Source organism: Leptosomus discolor, chromosome 8 (assembly GCF_034619465.1).
Source record: "Leptosomus discolor isolate bLepDis1 chromosome 8, bLepDis1.hap2, whole genome shotgun sequence".
Lineage (NCBI taxonomy): Eukaryota > Metazoa > Chordata > Aves > Leptosomiformes > Leptosomidae > Leptosomus > Leptosomus discolor.
The window spans coordinates 23235223-23249087 of NC_141398.1; the positions used below are offsets into that span (position 1 = coordinate 23235223).

At 35.3% G+C, this 13865-nt stretch overlaps 1 protein-coding gene across 1 annotated transcript in view; it reads right to left on the bottom strand.

The window, feature by feature from the left end:
• LOC104344699 (cadherin-10) overlaps positions 1-13865 on the bottom strand; it is a 57414-nt gene that overhangs the window by 18625 nt on the left and 24924 nt on the right. Inside the window, exons 3-6 of the mRNA XM_009948902.2 lie at positions 10531-10650; positions 8972-9139; positions 3669-3856; positions 581-834 (exon numbers count right to left, since the gene is read on the bottom strand). Coding sequence (XP_009947204.1) covers positions 581-834; positions 3669-3856; positions 8972-9139; positions 10531-10650 — 730 coding nt within the window. The remainder of the gene's footprint in view (positions 1-580; positions 835-3668; positions 3857-8971; positions 9140-10530; positions 10651-13865) is intronic.

Below are 13865 nucleotides of genomic sequence, written 5' to 3' on the forward strand. Positions count from 1 at the left end.
TACTACATTCCGCTAGATGTGATGTAGCGTATAGAATCTAGTAGAGCACATAGGAAAGATTTTTAAAAATATTGATCTGTCAATGTCTTAATTTCTTGGGGTATTTGAGCACACACAAATAGAAATCTGGCAAGCCTGCAAAGCAGGAGGCAGCAGTCAGAGCAGGTGAGATCAGCACTGCGTCCTTTCCAGGACTGAGCAGAGGAAGCATTAGAAAATTCTGTACACTTCTTGGGCCATAGACTGGTTTGGCACTCTTTCACAGTGTGAAGCAAGAAACAGTCCTGAAAAGCCTACTTGAAATCAATGTCTAATTTTACAAGTTTTCTGAGATTTGAAGTACAATAAAACATTTCCATGTCTCTTCTCTGCAGGTGAATGGCTGTTCCCTGAGGTATTGCGAGGCTTACAGATAGCACCATTCTCAACTCTATCTATCTCTGAGACAATATTAAATAACAGAAAAAAACCCTTTAGCATTTTCTTCCTGTGCACAATGTGTACATGAAAGTTCATGTTATATTACTAATTCTCTTATTTTCTTTAGTAAATGATGTGTTTACAGAGACTGGAGTATTACCTTATTGGACTTGAGGCTGAATCAGGATCCCGTGCCATTACTGTTCCTATTATTGTCCCTAACTCAATATCTTCATGCACCTCAAAAAGGTAAGAAGATCTACTGAAGATCGGAGCTTCATCTACATCTTCTACAGAGATTTTCACAATAGTTGTATCTTTGAAAGGCCCAAGATAATAGAAGCGTGGATCCACATGGGTGTTCTCAGCTTCTACTTTCAAGGTATAAAGTCGCCTTGTCTCATAGTCCAGTGGCTAAAAAAGAAGATGATTAAAAAGTTTATTAAATTACATTACGTATTGACAAATATTGACCTATATACACATAACGGAAACCAAAGAGGACTCAAGCCTTGTCAGATCTTGCCCTGGGCTGGGGGAACCCAAACACAGTTCAAATTTTCCACAGCACAGGGATCACTTTCTCTAGTAAGGAATTTCTATTGTTTTTAGAGGAAGTTTATCTCCTAAATATAACTAGATTTATTGTAACACCAATGAAAAAAATGATTTTCAGTGCAAATTTACCAATTACTCAGTGAATTTTGCAGGCATTTCACAAGACTATGGATTTAAAACAGTCATATAAGCATTTAAAATACTTGAAATACAGACTTGAAATATTGAAATTTCAGAACAAGGTACTTAATACTAATATTTCTCAGGAAATACTAGAAACTCTTGTTTACCCAGGCCATTTTGAGTATCCACATTGTCAAACAAATGTAGCTTTAAATACCAGGAGTGTTTTAGGTTTCTTTTAAGGAGGGGATGTGTGTCAAAGTTCTCTATATCTAGAGAAACACTATGCGCTTAATCTGTCTTCTTTTCACTTAATTTAGTGAATCCAACATCAGAGATTTTTTTTTCAAAATAGATTTGACATTTTTGTCAGCAGTTCCTTTTTAAAATGGAAAGAGGAAGCATTCAGAGTTATAATTAGAAACCATTTTGGATAGAAAAGAACCTCTATTCCTTCAAATTTTTCTAACTATCACAGATGAAAAGTGTTAGCTAATTAATGAAACTGAGGAAATGAGCAAGCTGAGAATTTACCTTTCCAGCACAAAGGCAGCTTCATTAACTCCCCCAAAATCTCAGGGAGGTATCAAACTGGTGCTTTTCATTCATCAAAATGGGTGGTAGAAGACTTGTTTTTTCTATGTAACTTCTTTTAAATACAAATTAATGTTCATGAAAGATGCCAGAGTGACAGTCTAGAAATTTAAATATTCTATTTAAGAGCAGAAATATGCAGTCCAGTGAAAGAACGAGTTTCCCCACTGCCCCAAACTTGTTTTAAAAAAAGTAGTTAGAGCAGAAGGGAGAATTTCTAAGAATATAATTGAGAAATGCAACACAGTGCTATTTAACCTAGATCTGAAACTATTCGTGTGTCTATAAAGTGCAGCATTCTGCTGTTAATGGATGCCGGCTTCAAGCCTAGAACAAAGAAACCATGTTAGTCCTGCTTTATTCTAATTAGCTGGAATAATTTGCCAGAAGGTGCACCATGCAGATGTAGTTAACTTGCTACTAGTACGTTCACATTCAGTTTGGACACCTCTGCAGGCTACAATGCAAAACATGGCTATGAAATGTGTGATTATACAGGTATTCCAACATATCACCAGTAACGAGCAAAACTGTTGCCCAAATATACCAAATTGTGGCAAAGCAATCATTTTGTCTGTAAGAACTTGTATAGAAAAGTTCTTTTGCAGCAGGAATTAAATTCAGACTTAGTAACTTAAGGACTCAGTAAAGGAACACCAGCTATTTGTATTTATTCACAATTGAAAACGGAAATGGCAATCAAAATGGCTAAACAACAGCAAGAGTATTTTCATAAACGAACAAACTGAGCATATCTTCTTCCTTGCTAGTTAATGCTGTTGTCTGTGCTATCCAAATAAACTACCTACTTATCAATATGAGAAAGCATCCCGAAAATTGAAAAATGTGTCAGATTGCTAATTCCAAAATGAGAAGATCTTGTTTGTTAGTATTTATTGGTGACATTTTTGGAGCTGTTGTGTTATAACTTACGAATTTTTTATTCTTGATCCAGCTATGAGACTGTTTTTTCAAGATTCTATTAATTTAATATAATAGCAGTCTGTGTGAAAAATCTGAAGCAAGCAAGAAAGGAGCATCCCAACAGAAGCCTTTGCAAACTTCTAGGAAAAGGAAAAGTATTGGGCCCCAAACTGTGTATTGTTATTCCTTCCCAGATATGCTACAATGCTGACTATGAACAGAGAAGTATATAGAGATTAAAATAGAACACACTCTGATCTTTGTAGAACCTTTCTTTTTCTTGATTGCCATTATCAAGTGATGTGCAGATGTATTTTTACATCAGTGTTTAAGTCATTATTCTATACTTAAGGAGATTTGTTTTAAAAGCGAATATAAACAGCGCTTTATGTTAGAAATGCTGCCTGCACTCTTTAGAAACACATCTCAAAATCCCAAAGACAAGGACTGAGGGACTTATGGAAGGAAAATTGTTGAGGAGCAAGAGAATGGCATTTCTATGTGTGAGATCTCACACCTCTGAAAGTGCTCTGATGTGCAAGACAGAGGGCATAACTAAAGCTAGCTCTGAAACAGGGATGCCATCATTATTCATGGTTCATGTGTTAACCAGCTGACATGTTGGAAACAGGAACAAAACAGTATAGCTTGTGACTCAGCATCTGTGAATGTGTTTATGTTCTGGCATACACTGGTCACCTAAGTTGATGAGAGTCTCCTAGATAAGTCTCTCAGTAGTGAGTGAACTGCATATTGCCTGCTGAAGAAAGTAGGTTACATGAATACTAAAGTCCTCTGTATTTGAAGTAACAGGATAATTAGTACTGACACATCGGGGATTGCCCATTTTTTGCATACTTTGCTGGCAATAATGCTTTAAACCTATGCTGCATCTCAGATATTGTCACTGACAAGGGATGCTTGCAAATGCTAAGCAGTTAGACCATGTCATCACATGATCTAAGCACTTTTTTTTTTTTTTTTGCAATGAACATCTTGTGGCATAACATTGACACTAAAGTCATTTAGTAAATATTGTTAATAGACACCTTTCGCACAGTTATGATGCCTTCCTGTGTGTCCTTCTGTGTCACAATATCAAACATATCAGTGCCATCGCCATCTATAATTCTGTACTCTACTTCTGCATTTTTTCCAGTGTCTGCATCTGTGGCTTTGACACTGCCAATGGCTGTCCCAACTGGGGAGGACTCAGGAATGCGGAGGTGGATGGTACCTGTCAAAGAGACAAAGAGCGACTCAGGAACCCCACAAGCCATTACACATGCATTAAGTAACATTGTGTCACACAATAGCTGATTACATATTTTTGTGTGTCTTTTATTCTAGAGAACTTGCCATTTAATACTGCAAGGATGAGAAAAATGTGAGGCAGAGAATATGCAGAGGAAAACTCTAGGTAGAAGACTGAAAACAAAATCATGGAAAAACAAAATAATAGAAAATTAGGATATCTTAAGATATTATATCTTAAAGGTATCCTTTAAGATATTATATCTTAAAGAAGAATCAGCTATGTCTGTGCTGTTCTTGTCTATGTAATTCCTGAAGTATCATCTGGAAAGACTGCTCTGTGCTCTTTTCAGGCTTCACTCTGCTTTTTACCCCTTAATATCTCAGGTGAATCTTTGGGATCCATTTTACATTTATCTTATCATGGAAGCAATACAAAGAACAGAATCCCCTGACTTCGCTGGCCAATTCTATGCAGCGACTGACATTTCGTCTTTCAAAATTAGATAGTCAGACACAATGTTAAATAAATTTGAATGACATTTTAATGCAGGGATATTTTTTTGAAAATCCACAAGCAAAAGGTGTGCCTATATTTGTGAAAGCAGTTAATTCGTACTTAAATAAGGCTTATGAACATGGCAATTTTGATTTTTTTTACTTTACAGTTGTATCCCTTTGTTGCAGTGTCATATAGTTAATAAAAAACATAGGAATAAAACTGTCATCATTCAGACATGCTGCGATAAATTGAAATAAATATCTTACCATATATTTCAGTATTCTATGTCCTAGCCTTACTGTGAAAACTGTAAATAAGGGTTGAGATCTTTGGTCCCATCTGTCAGAACATATGGTAAGAAAATGTGGGACATATAATGCACTATGAAGAATTCTCAGAAAAAGATTTTAAAATTAATGCAGATACAGCTGTCATTCCAAAGATGAAAGTTAAGTCATCGAAGCTCTGTTGAAAAACATTTTCTTCTGTGGCATTAGTTAAGTATTCCAACATTTGCTGTTTTACTTAAAGATTTCCTAAGGTAAGTAAAGTGAGTTAGACAGATAGTTCAGTTAACATGAACACGAAAGAGGAAGTGGTAAAGGCAAACAACCACAACAGGAAAGAGTTGAACAGGCTACTAAAAAGGCAGCACATATATACTCGTTACAAATAGGAAGTACAGAAAGTCTGTAAAGGGAGTTATTAGTTTTATGCAATCAGAAGAAGAATTGTGAAGAGAGCACAGTCGCAAGGCCGTAGGGGAAACCCGTTGGCAACATGATCTTATCATATCTTCAGGAAAGCACATGTGAGTCATGTGAGGATTATCAGTGTCTCCTAACAGACTATATTACAAGCCAGTTACAGAGGAAGGAACTGTTTTTGGTTTTGGGAGCACTCACTGAAAAAAACCCTGTTATTCATTGGGAAGTTTGAGACTTCTATTAATCAAAACTATTCTTTTTCTGTTCTGTTCTGTTATAGTGTGCCAAATTGGGAAAAAAAAAAAAAGGAACAAAGAAAAAAAAAAAACAAGCCCACATTGACATATAGTTTGTAATTAAATATTGAATGAAAAATATTGACATTTAATTTCTTCATATAATTTTACTTAGGCCGCTTTTGATATGAAACTGGTATACAGCTGCAGAATTAATACTTTATGGCCATATACTCTCCACATTCTATTTATAGGAATTTATTTTTGCTCAGTTATGTTTTGGTGTTTCAGTTGAGTGATTTATCTTGCATTTGCTCTGACATTTTCATTACCTTTCTCTAATACCTAAATCCATGTACTTTGCTACGTTAGTATATAATCTCTCTGTAATCGCCTAGTGGTTAAAAAAAAAACAGAAGAAAAAATAGCCTCTGCTCCCATTTGGTATTTATTCAGCACTATGTAAGACTATGGGGAAAGACCATATTTTCCTCAATTAATATTTACGTTATAATTAGTTTTACGGTCTGTCAATTATTCCCCACATTTTTTTCTGGAGTGTTTAAAACTACATCCCCAAGCTATCCCTTGTGGACACTACCTTGACTTCCACTGCAATAGCCAACTCATTAATTTAGTCTACAAAGTGGTGAGAGCTCATATCTTGAACTGCTAATAAGGTAACGGAAACAGAGAGTGAAAATAACCAGAAACCTATCAAATGAAAGCTAAATTTATACCTAACCTATCCATTTATAGAACTCTCCACCATATTATGAGACATCTAGTTTTATTATTCTTGTCACTGAAGACATTTAATGCATTGACTAAGTATAGGATGCAGTCAAGCTTTAGACTCCATATCAGAACGTAAACAACATCAAACTAGAATTATTCTTGTAAAAGTCTGCTGTCAATCCTTTTTCTCTCACTTTTCTTCCTCAAGGAGAGTAATTTACTGTTTGCATTTGCTCCAGAGTGGTGCTCTTTTGTTTGTCTGTCAGGAATAAAAATGGGAGGATCAAGGAAAGGAAAATATTTCCATATACTAAGGAGAATGGAAACCAGCTGGAAGGCTGAAGCCTACACACTTGTGTCTGGAAATACTTCAGTCTATCATAATGAATCTTATTCACATTTACCCTTCTTCCCATTTACTCTTGAATAGGCACATGATGTAAAGGAAAATATTTTTATAGAGTAATACAGGCTGTACTCTCATAGGAGACATGAGAGGCTGCCATGACTCAGATGCACTGATTTTCAGTCAGACTCAGTCTCCTAAGTCCGTATACTAATTCTTCCATTTATCATTGGTCATCACCATCTCCTTACCTCTGAGTACAATTAGAAATATTACAGTTGAAACAAAGATCCAGTATCTGAGGTCTTTGATTTGCTTTCTTTGCAGAACCTTGGTAATATTTTAAATTTTATCATGTTTCCTCAGAAGAACAGCCACTGCTACCTATATGGTTTTCAGGAGATCTTTAAAAAGAGAAAAATATTCTGAAGAATCCTTGCTCTGTAATCTAAACAACAGAGGAATTAATGGCTCCTCTATATTTTGAGAAAGTATGATAAAATAAAATATGTAGAATTTTCCAGAGTTCTGAGTTTCTTCTGGGAGAAGTTTAATCTCTTATGAAACATTTTATTGTAAACATGTAGCTGTAATATGTCTAGTTCTGTGAAAACATAATGGACCTTTTAATATTTTTCCTGATAATTTATAAATCTGATATGAATATGATTGTCTCATGTACCTAATACACATCTGGTTTTTTTTTTTTATTTATGGAACAGAATAAGAAAAAATTAACATAATCAGTATAAATTCCAATAGTCTCATTGAACTCTATCAAAATTGTGAATTATTATAATGTCTATTTGCATTTTGAGATTAAATATAAAGATTTTTTGAAGAATCAATAGCTATTTTTACTTTCATATATCTAGTAAAATGAGTCAGCTTTATAAATGTTTCAGTTTTCATTTCCAGTGAAACATACATTTATATCTATCAAAGGTATCAGCAGAGAGAAAGTAGGAAGAAAACCAAGCCAAACCAACAACAACTCCCCCCTCGGCTGCCATGAAAGTAAAACTAAAAACTTCTTTAAAGCAAAATTCACATCTGATTTATAGTCTGACTAACATAAAAATGCAGAGATATTTCTGGGATGCTACATGAGATCCTCATCTGACTCAAACATGGTGATGGACTGCCAGATAAGTCATGTGAAAACAGTCTAGAAGTTGATTCCGTCCACTTCTTGAACACACTGTCCAAGAAACAAGAGGAAAAAAAGAAGAGCATAAATATGCACATTTGGTGCTTATATGCTCTCTTAAGTTTAACTGTTGAAATTAACTTTTCTGTAAAACTTTGAACATGACATCTCTTTGAATAGTCTTCCTCAATAGGTCCAGGGAGGAATAATACATCATTCCTCACCTACACAGCACTGGAATAACCACAATCCTCATACAAATGGAAACAAGAAGAACAAAAACCAAAAAGTTGTGGAAATACAAAGGACATAAAATGGCAAATTAACAATAAATTCTGTCCACAACAGGGCCTCTGAGGAAATGTACAAACTGTAAGTGCTCCATTGTTCATAGATTTTCTATTTCGAGTGTGTACATGAAATGACATACTGATAAACACTTTAGCTAAGCACATATATATTAACTACAATATTAAATAGAAAAAAAATATGTATTTGCTTTGTGCCATAAAGAGCATGTTAAAAGGAGGATAATTTGAAACTGATTGTGCTATTTTGAGCCTGAAGGCTGATCGTCCGTAACTACTGGATTCAGTAGTTATACAGAAGAAAAAATGAGTCGTGAGGATACTCTAAATCCTTCGGATATTAAGTATGTCCAAATCATCTTGCAAATATTGCAACTTCAGTATATGCAAAAGGCTACAAATGTATTTAAAATGCTTAATGCTTAACAAGTTTGATATTACATAATTTAGTATTTCCATATTACATAGAGACCAAGAATGGTTTTATATATTAGTTTCAGGATACAAGGTCTTGATAGCTGTACTGTCAAAAGTTAAAAAACATTATAAAAAGCTCAGGTAAATTTAGCCTGTAAAAAAACCACCCCAGTTAAATGCCATTTACTTTAGTTTGTGAAATTTTCTGTTAGGTTTTGTAGCACCGTAACTGGTAAAGTACATATCTGCTTGATTTCTTCAAGTAATCTCTCTTCTACATTCTTCATGATTAAATATTTAAGCAGATACTACAATTCAAACATTTCTGCATATCTAAAATTACTACATGTTTTATTTTCCAGTGGGGGAGTATGTAGGATTTAAGCAATAGGTAAGGGAAAAGAAAAACATTGCCCTAATGCTCTTATGAGTTCTCCTACCACCCCCTCCCATAGTACTGGAAAGTATCCAGGTTTGCTGCAGTTGTATCTGACCATGTAACTGTTTTCCTAACAAATGAATGCTGTAACATTTAATATACTGCTTTAATAACAGTGAATAAATCAGTACATAAGCCTTTTGTTCATGTGTGCTCCATAATCTAGATTTACTCTAAATTAAACCAGATGGTAATTGTTTAACTCTTTAGTTTGAAGCTCTTAACAGTACAAGGCAACTATTAAATGCAGCTTACTCTGAGGGAATCGAGGTGGATTGTCGTTGACATCGGTCAAAGTGATGTTCACGGTGGTGGTCCCTGATAATCCACCCATCTGGCCTCCCATGTCCTTTGCCTGTATAACTACTTGGTACTGCTCCCTGTTCTCTCTGTTCATGTTTGGCAAAGCAGTCCTGATGATGCCTTAAATAAATAAAGAAAAACCAAAAATTGTTAATAATCTCTTTATTTTTGCTGTGCAGCAATCTGCTGCATCTTTTTTTGTATTAGTCTGTGAAATATATTTCTAAAATGTGAATTTTATAGTTTAAAGTACAAATTTCTGCTCACAAGCTTTACAAACAGTCTGCAGAATAGGCTGTCTGTTGAATAAAACCCATTTCTACATCACAGCTCCCTTTCCAGGTGAGGTGGGTGGATCCTGACTGGATGCCAGGTGCCCACCGAAGCTGCTTTATCGCTTCCCTCCTCAGCTGGACAGGGGAGAGAAAATATAATGAAAGGCTCCTGAGTTGAGACAAGGACAGGGAGATCACTCAGCAATTACTGTCACAGGAAAAACAGACTTGACTTGGGGAAATTGATTTAATTTATTAACAATTAAATTAGAGTAGGATAATGAGAAATTAAACAAGAAGTTTAAAACACCTTCCCCCAACCTCTCCGTTCTTCCTGGGCTTCACTCCCAATTTTCTCTACCTCCCTGCCCTGAGTGGCGCAGGGGGACAGGGAATGGGGGCTGTGGTCAGTTCATCACACGCTGTTTCTGCTGCTCCTTCCTCCTCAGGGGGAGGACTCCTCACACTCTTCCCCTGATCCAGCATGGAGTCCCTCTCACAGGAGAGAGTCCTCCATGAACTTCTCCAGCATGAGTCCTTCCCACAGGCTGCAGTTCTTAATGAACTGCTCCAGCACGAGTCCCTTCCGTGGAGTGCAGTCGTTCAGGAACAGGCTGCTCCAGTGTGGGTTCCACAGGGTTTTTTTCTTCCTTCTTACATATGCTATCCCAGAGTCACTACCACCATCGCTGACTGGCTTGGCCTTGGTCAGCGGCGTGTCCATCTTGGAGCCGTCTGGCTTTGGCTTTATTGGAATAGGGGAAACTTCTAACACTTTCTCACAGAAGCCACCCCCATAGCATCCCCTACTACCAAAACCTTACCGTGAAAACCCAATACACCGCTTTACATTTCATGCTAAAAATGACAAGATATTTATGCACAAGGTTTATTAGTAGAAAGAACACCTTTTATTAGTTGAAGTAGAGCCTTTAAGAAAAAAAGAAATTTTTCTAGGACACAAACTTTTATTCTTGCCTTTATCAGAAATATTGTTACTTAGATCCTTAAGCTATCAATAGTGCCAAAATTTACTTGTGCTCCACAGTGTCATCTTTAATAACTCCAAGTTCTTACATTTACTATAAAAATTACAAATTATGAGGGAAAAAAGCAATAAATATTATTTCATTTCAGTTAGCATTTAAAATTAATTTTTAGGTGATATAAGATTTTTAAAATGAAAGAAAAAATCTACAGTTTATGGTAAATGGAAATAATGACAATTTTCCTGACCTGTTTCTGGTTCCACAGAGAAATACGGCTGTCCCTGAAGTATGCTGTAAATTACTCTGGCACTGTTTCCATATGAAGGGTCATCGGCATCAGTAGCTGTAACTTGCACCACAGAAGTACCTGAAACATCCAAAGTCAACTTAGCTTCACAGGGAACTAGGTGGAGGTCCATGAACGTCTTCCATTCAAGCGAAGCCCAAATAAAATTTCAGCTAATGTCAACTGGACTTTTCATTTATGTTTATGATCTTACAGTCAACTTCAGGTTCATGCTTCCCTATTTCAGGAGCTTATTCTACATAGATCGAATCTAAACTTCCCTAATCCTACAAGTGTGATTAAGATCTAATTAGCAAAGGTAAACAATAGCTATGGTTCAGCTAAATTCTTATCCTTACCCAGCTACAATCATTTCATACTTATGTACACGCTGCTTCTTTTCAGAAGACTTGTTCTTATTACAATATATATCTGCTTTCCATTGTTTAGACCAGAATATCTTTTTTTTTTTCTGTCCAGTGATGTCAACATGATATGAAACTACACAGAAAAAGATGATTAAATAGGTCATTAGAACTTGGGAAAAACAAATCATCAGTTCTCCATACCTTCTAAGTGTTAATATAGATAGATATAGATAATATAGATATAATAGATAGATAATATAGATATAATGTAAGCAATAGAAAAAAAAAAAAAACAAACAAACCACCAAGCACACAAATCAGCATGACATTATCCAAGTAAAGTTTAGAAATCCTCCATTTTATATCCTTAAAAACAGAGAACAGCCATCATCAAGGCACCTATCACAACAGCACAATGTATGAACCAGAAAAGTCTACATTGCAGATTCATGAAAGTTGATATTTTGTCTCTATTACATGTAACTGAATTATTTCTTGTTTCTAGTGGTTGCATTTCCTTCATATGTTCAAAATAGCAGTATTTAGTGATAGGTCAATTGTATAAGATTTTTATTTCATTTTAGCTTTTAAAAAAAAGGCAGAATCAACTTTGAAGGATAATTCAGGAGAAAAGTGAAGAAAGTGATTAATACCTTTACACTTATAGAATAAGAAAGAAAATAAATAAATAAATAAATAAATTTTCCATTTGTAATGTAATAGTACGTGTCTAATAGTTATTGCTGCCTTATAGACATGCTCTCTAGGCTTCTGCTGAGTGATCAGTGGTTCCTGTGAAAAGCCTGACAGAAACCATGCAAACAAGTGAACAGGAGGAGTATATCAGTATATCAGTTACGTTGTGCACATCAACTGTCAACCCATCAGCTTGTTTTGCTTTACTTCAGTTCACTGAAGTTACTGAGGACCACTGATGCTTGATACAAATACTACAAATACATTGTTTGGTCTGAAATCTGGACCAGAAAACCAAAGGCACTGAAGAACGATCAGTCACGCTGGGGTTTTAAAACTGCAGTGTGGGTGTGATTTATTCAGCTCTGCTTCATCTGGGCCTCATTGTGTCCTTTACATCGGCACAGATTGCATCTGATGAAGATGGCAAGAGTCTTTGGCCTTCAGAATCTAAAGCCTAATCTGAACTCTATAGGAGTGCATAAAGGAGGCAGTGATAATATACTGGAGAATATTGCATTGCATACGTTATTAATAAAACCTATGAATTCTGTAATTTCCTCCTTGTATACTTGCAAAGTTTATTATATGATAAACTAGAATTATAAAGTAGTGAGCTAGGCCCAGAAATAATTAGCCATTTGTCAGAATATTGTCATTCTCAGAAGGCATATTTTAACACAATTTTAATTATAACGTTTGAATCTCCCTAGGGTCTGGTGCTATAGTACTAATTAATATATTTGGCCCTTTTAATGTGTTCCTTAAAGGAACTTCAAACACCATACAAGTATCAATGACTTTGACCTCACAGTGCATTTACGGTATATTGGACAAGAATCACTGAAGATAATTAACTAGGAGAAACAATCCACAAGATATTCATTGTAGAGCTGAATTAGAAACTTATATTTCCTTTTCCTGACTCCCAACTGAGTTATGTGATATTTAACTAGAGTGAGTACCCTCCATAGTAAATTATCCATACAAATATTACACTGAATTAATAGAAATTTGCTGCTTTTTCTAGTGGAAAAGAGAGGAAATAACTACACATATTCTCCTTTGAAATAAAGTATTTAATGCAGCAGAATAGTAGAGAAGTGGAAACGGCTGCATATTCAGAGAAGTCAATGTCAGAAAGGTCTTTAGCTACATGATACTCCTGTAACTTGGAAAACAATAACCTGCAAACAAGCACGTCAATAGATATTTCCAGTTCTTTTAAGTTGTCCCTTTTAAAGAAAAAAAAAAAATAAATTAAACTTGGGGTTTTTTTTCATTTTGTTTTTGGCTTTTTCCCTTTTTTGTCCTCTCTCCTTATGGTAAGATCCGTGTGGAGTGAAAATGTAATTTGTAAAAAATCTGAACATTTGGGGTTTCAAAATGATATTATGATATTAGTCAGAAGATGCAAAAGGAGTTGGTGAGAGAATAGTAAAAAAAAAAAAAAAAAGATTAAAAAAAGTCTTTGTTAATAGGAAACAAGAAGGAAGTATTATAAGATAAATACTATAGCAGAGAGGACTAAGCATTGGGAATTGGTGAAACAGCACTAATGAGGGAATGTACAAAAAGCCTAGGGAGAGAGCCAATCAATAGTAGCTCTAAATGCTGTTGGAAGATGAAGACAAACAGAAAAAGATAACCACAGGTAGAGATGACAGGCTAACTGTGGGACACCAAAACTGCAGTTCACATATAAACCCAAAGGCAGGTTACGACTTACGAAGCACACATTGATATCCCTAAATAAGAATCAGAAAAGACCAGCTAGGGAACATGACAGTAGAAATAGCACTGAAGATACAGGGTGGAATAAGGTTAAGGAACGATTAGAGAATATATAGGCTACAACAGATGAATAAAATAAATTATGCAATGATAAAAATAAAAGGTCTAAATAGCAGAAGGTTCTGAAAGCTTGTCTAAAACGTATCAATAGGCAAAATCCACAGGAAAAGCTGTATAGACGAAAATAGACTCATTTGCAGTTCTGGAAAAAACCTTCAAATCAGCAGAAAGAGATAGGTAGGTGAAGAATATGATGGACAGAACAGCAGATTGTAGTCAGAACTGTAAGAATATTCTGAGTCATAAACTTTGAAACTAAGGAAAGGAAAAAAGTGAAAGAAGATAATATATCCAGTAACCAGTACAAAGACTTCAGAAGAACAAGATTTCTTCTAGGATACTGACCCTACAGCAAGTCCCTGAAGTTGCCCTATTTAT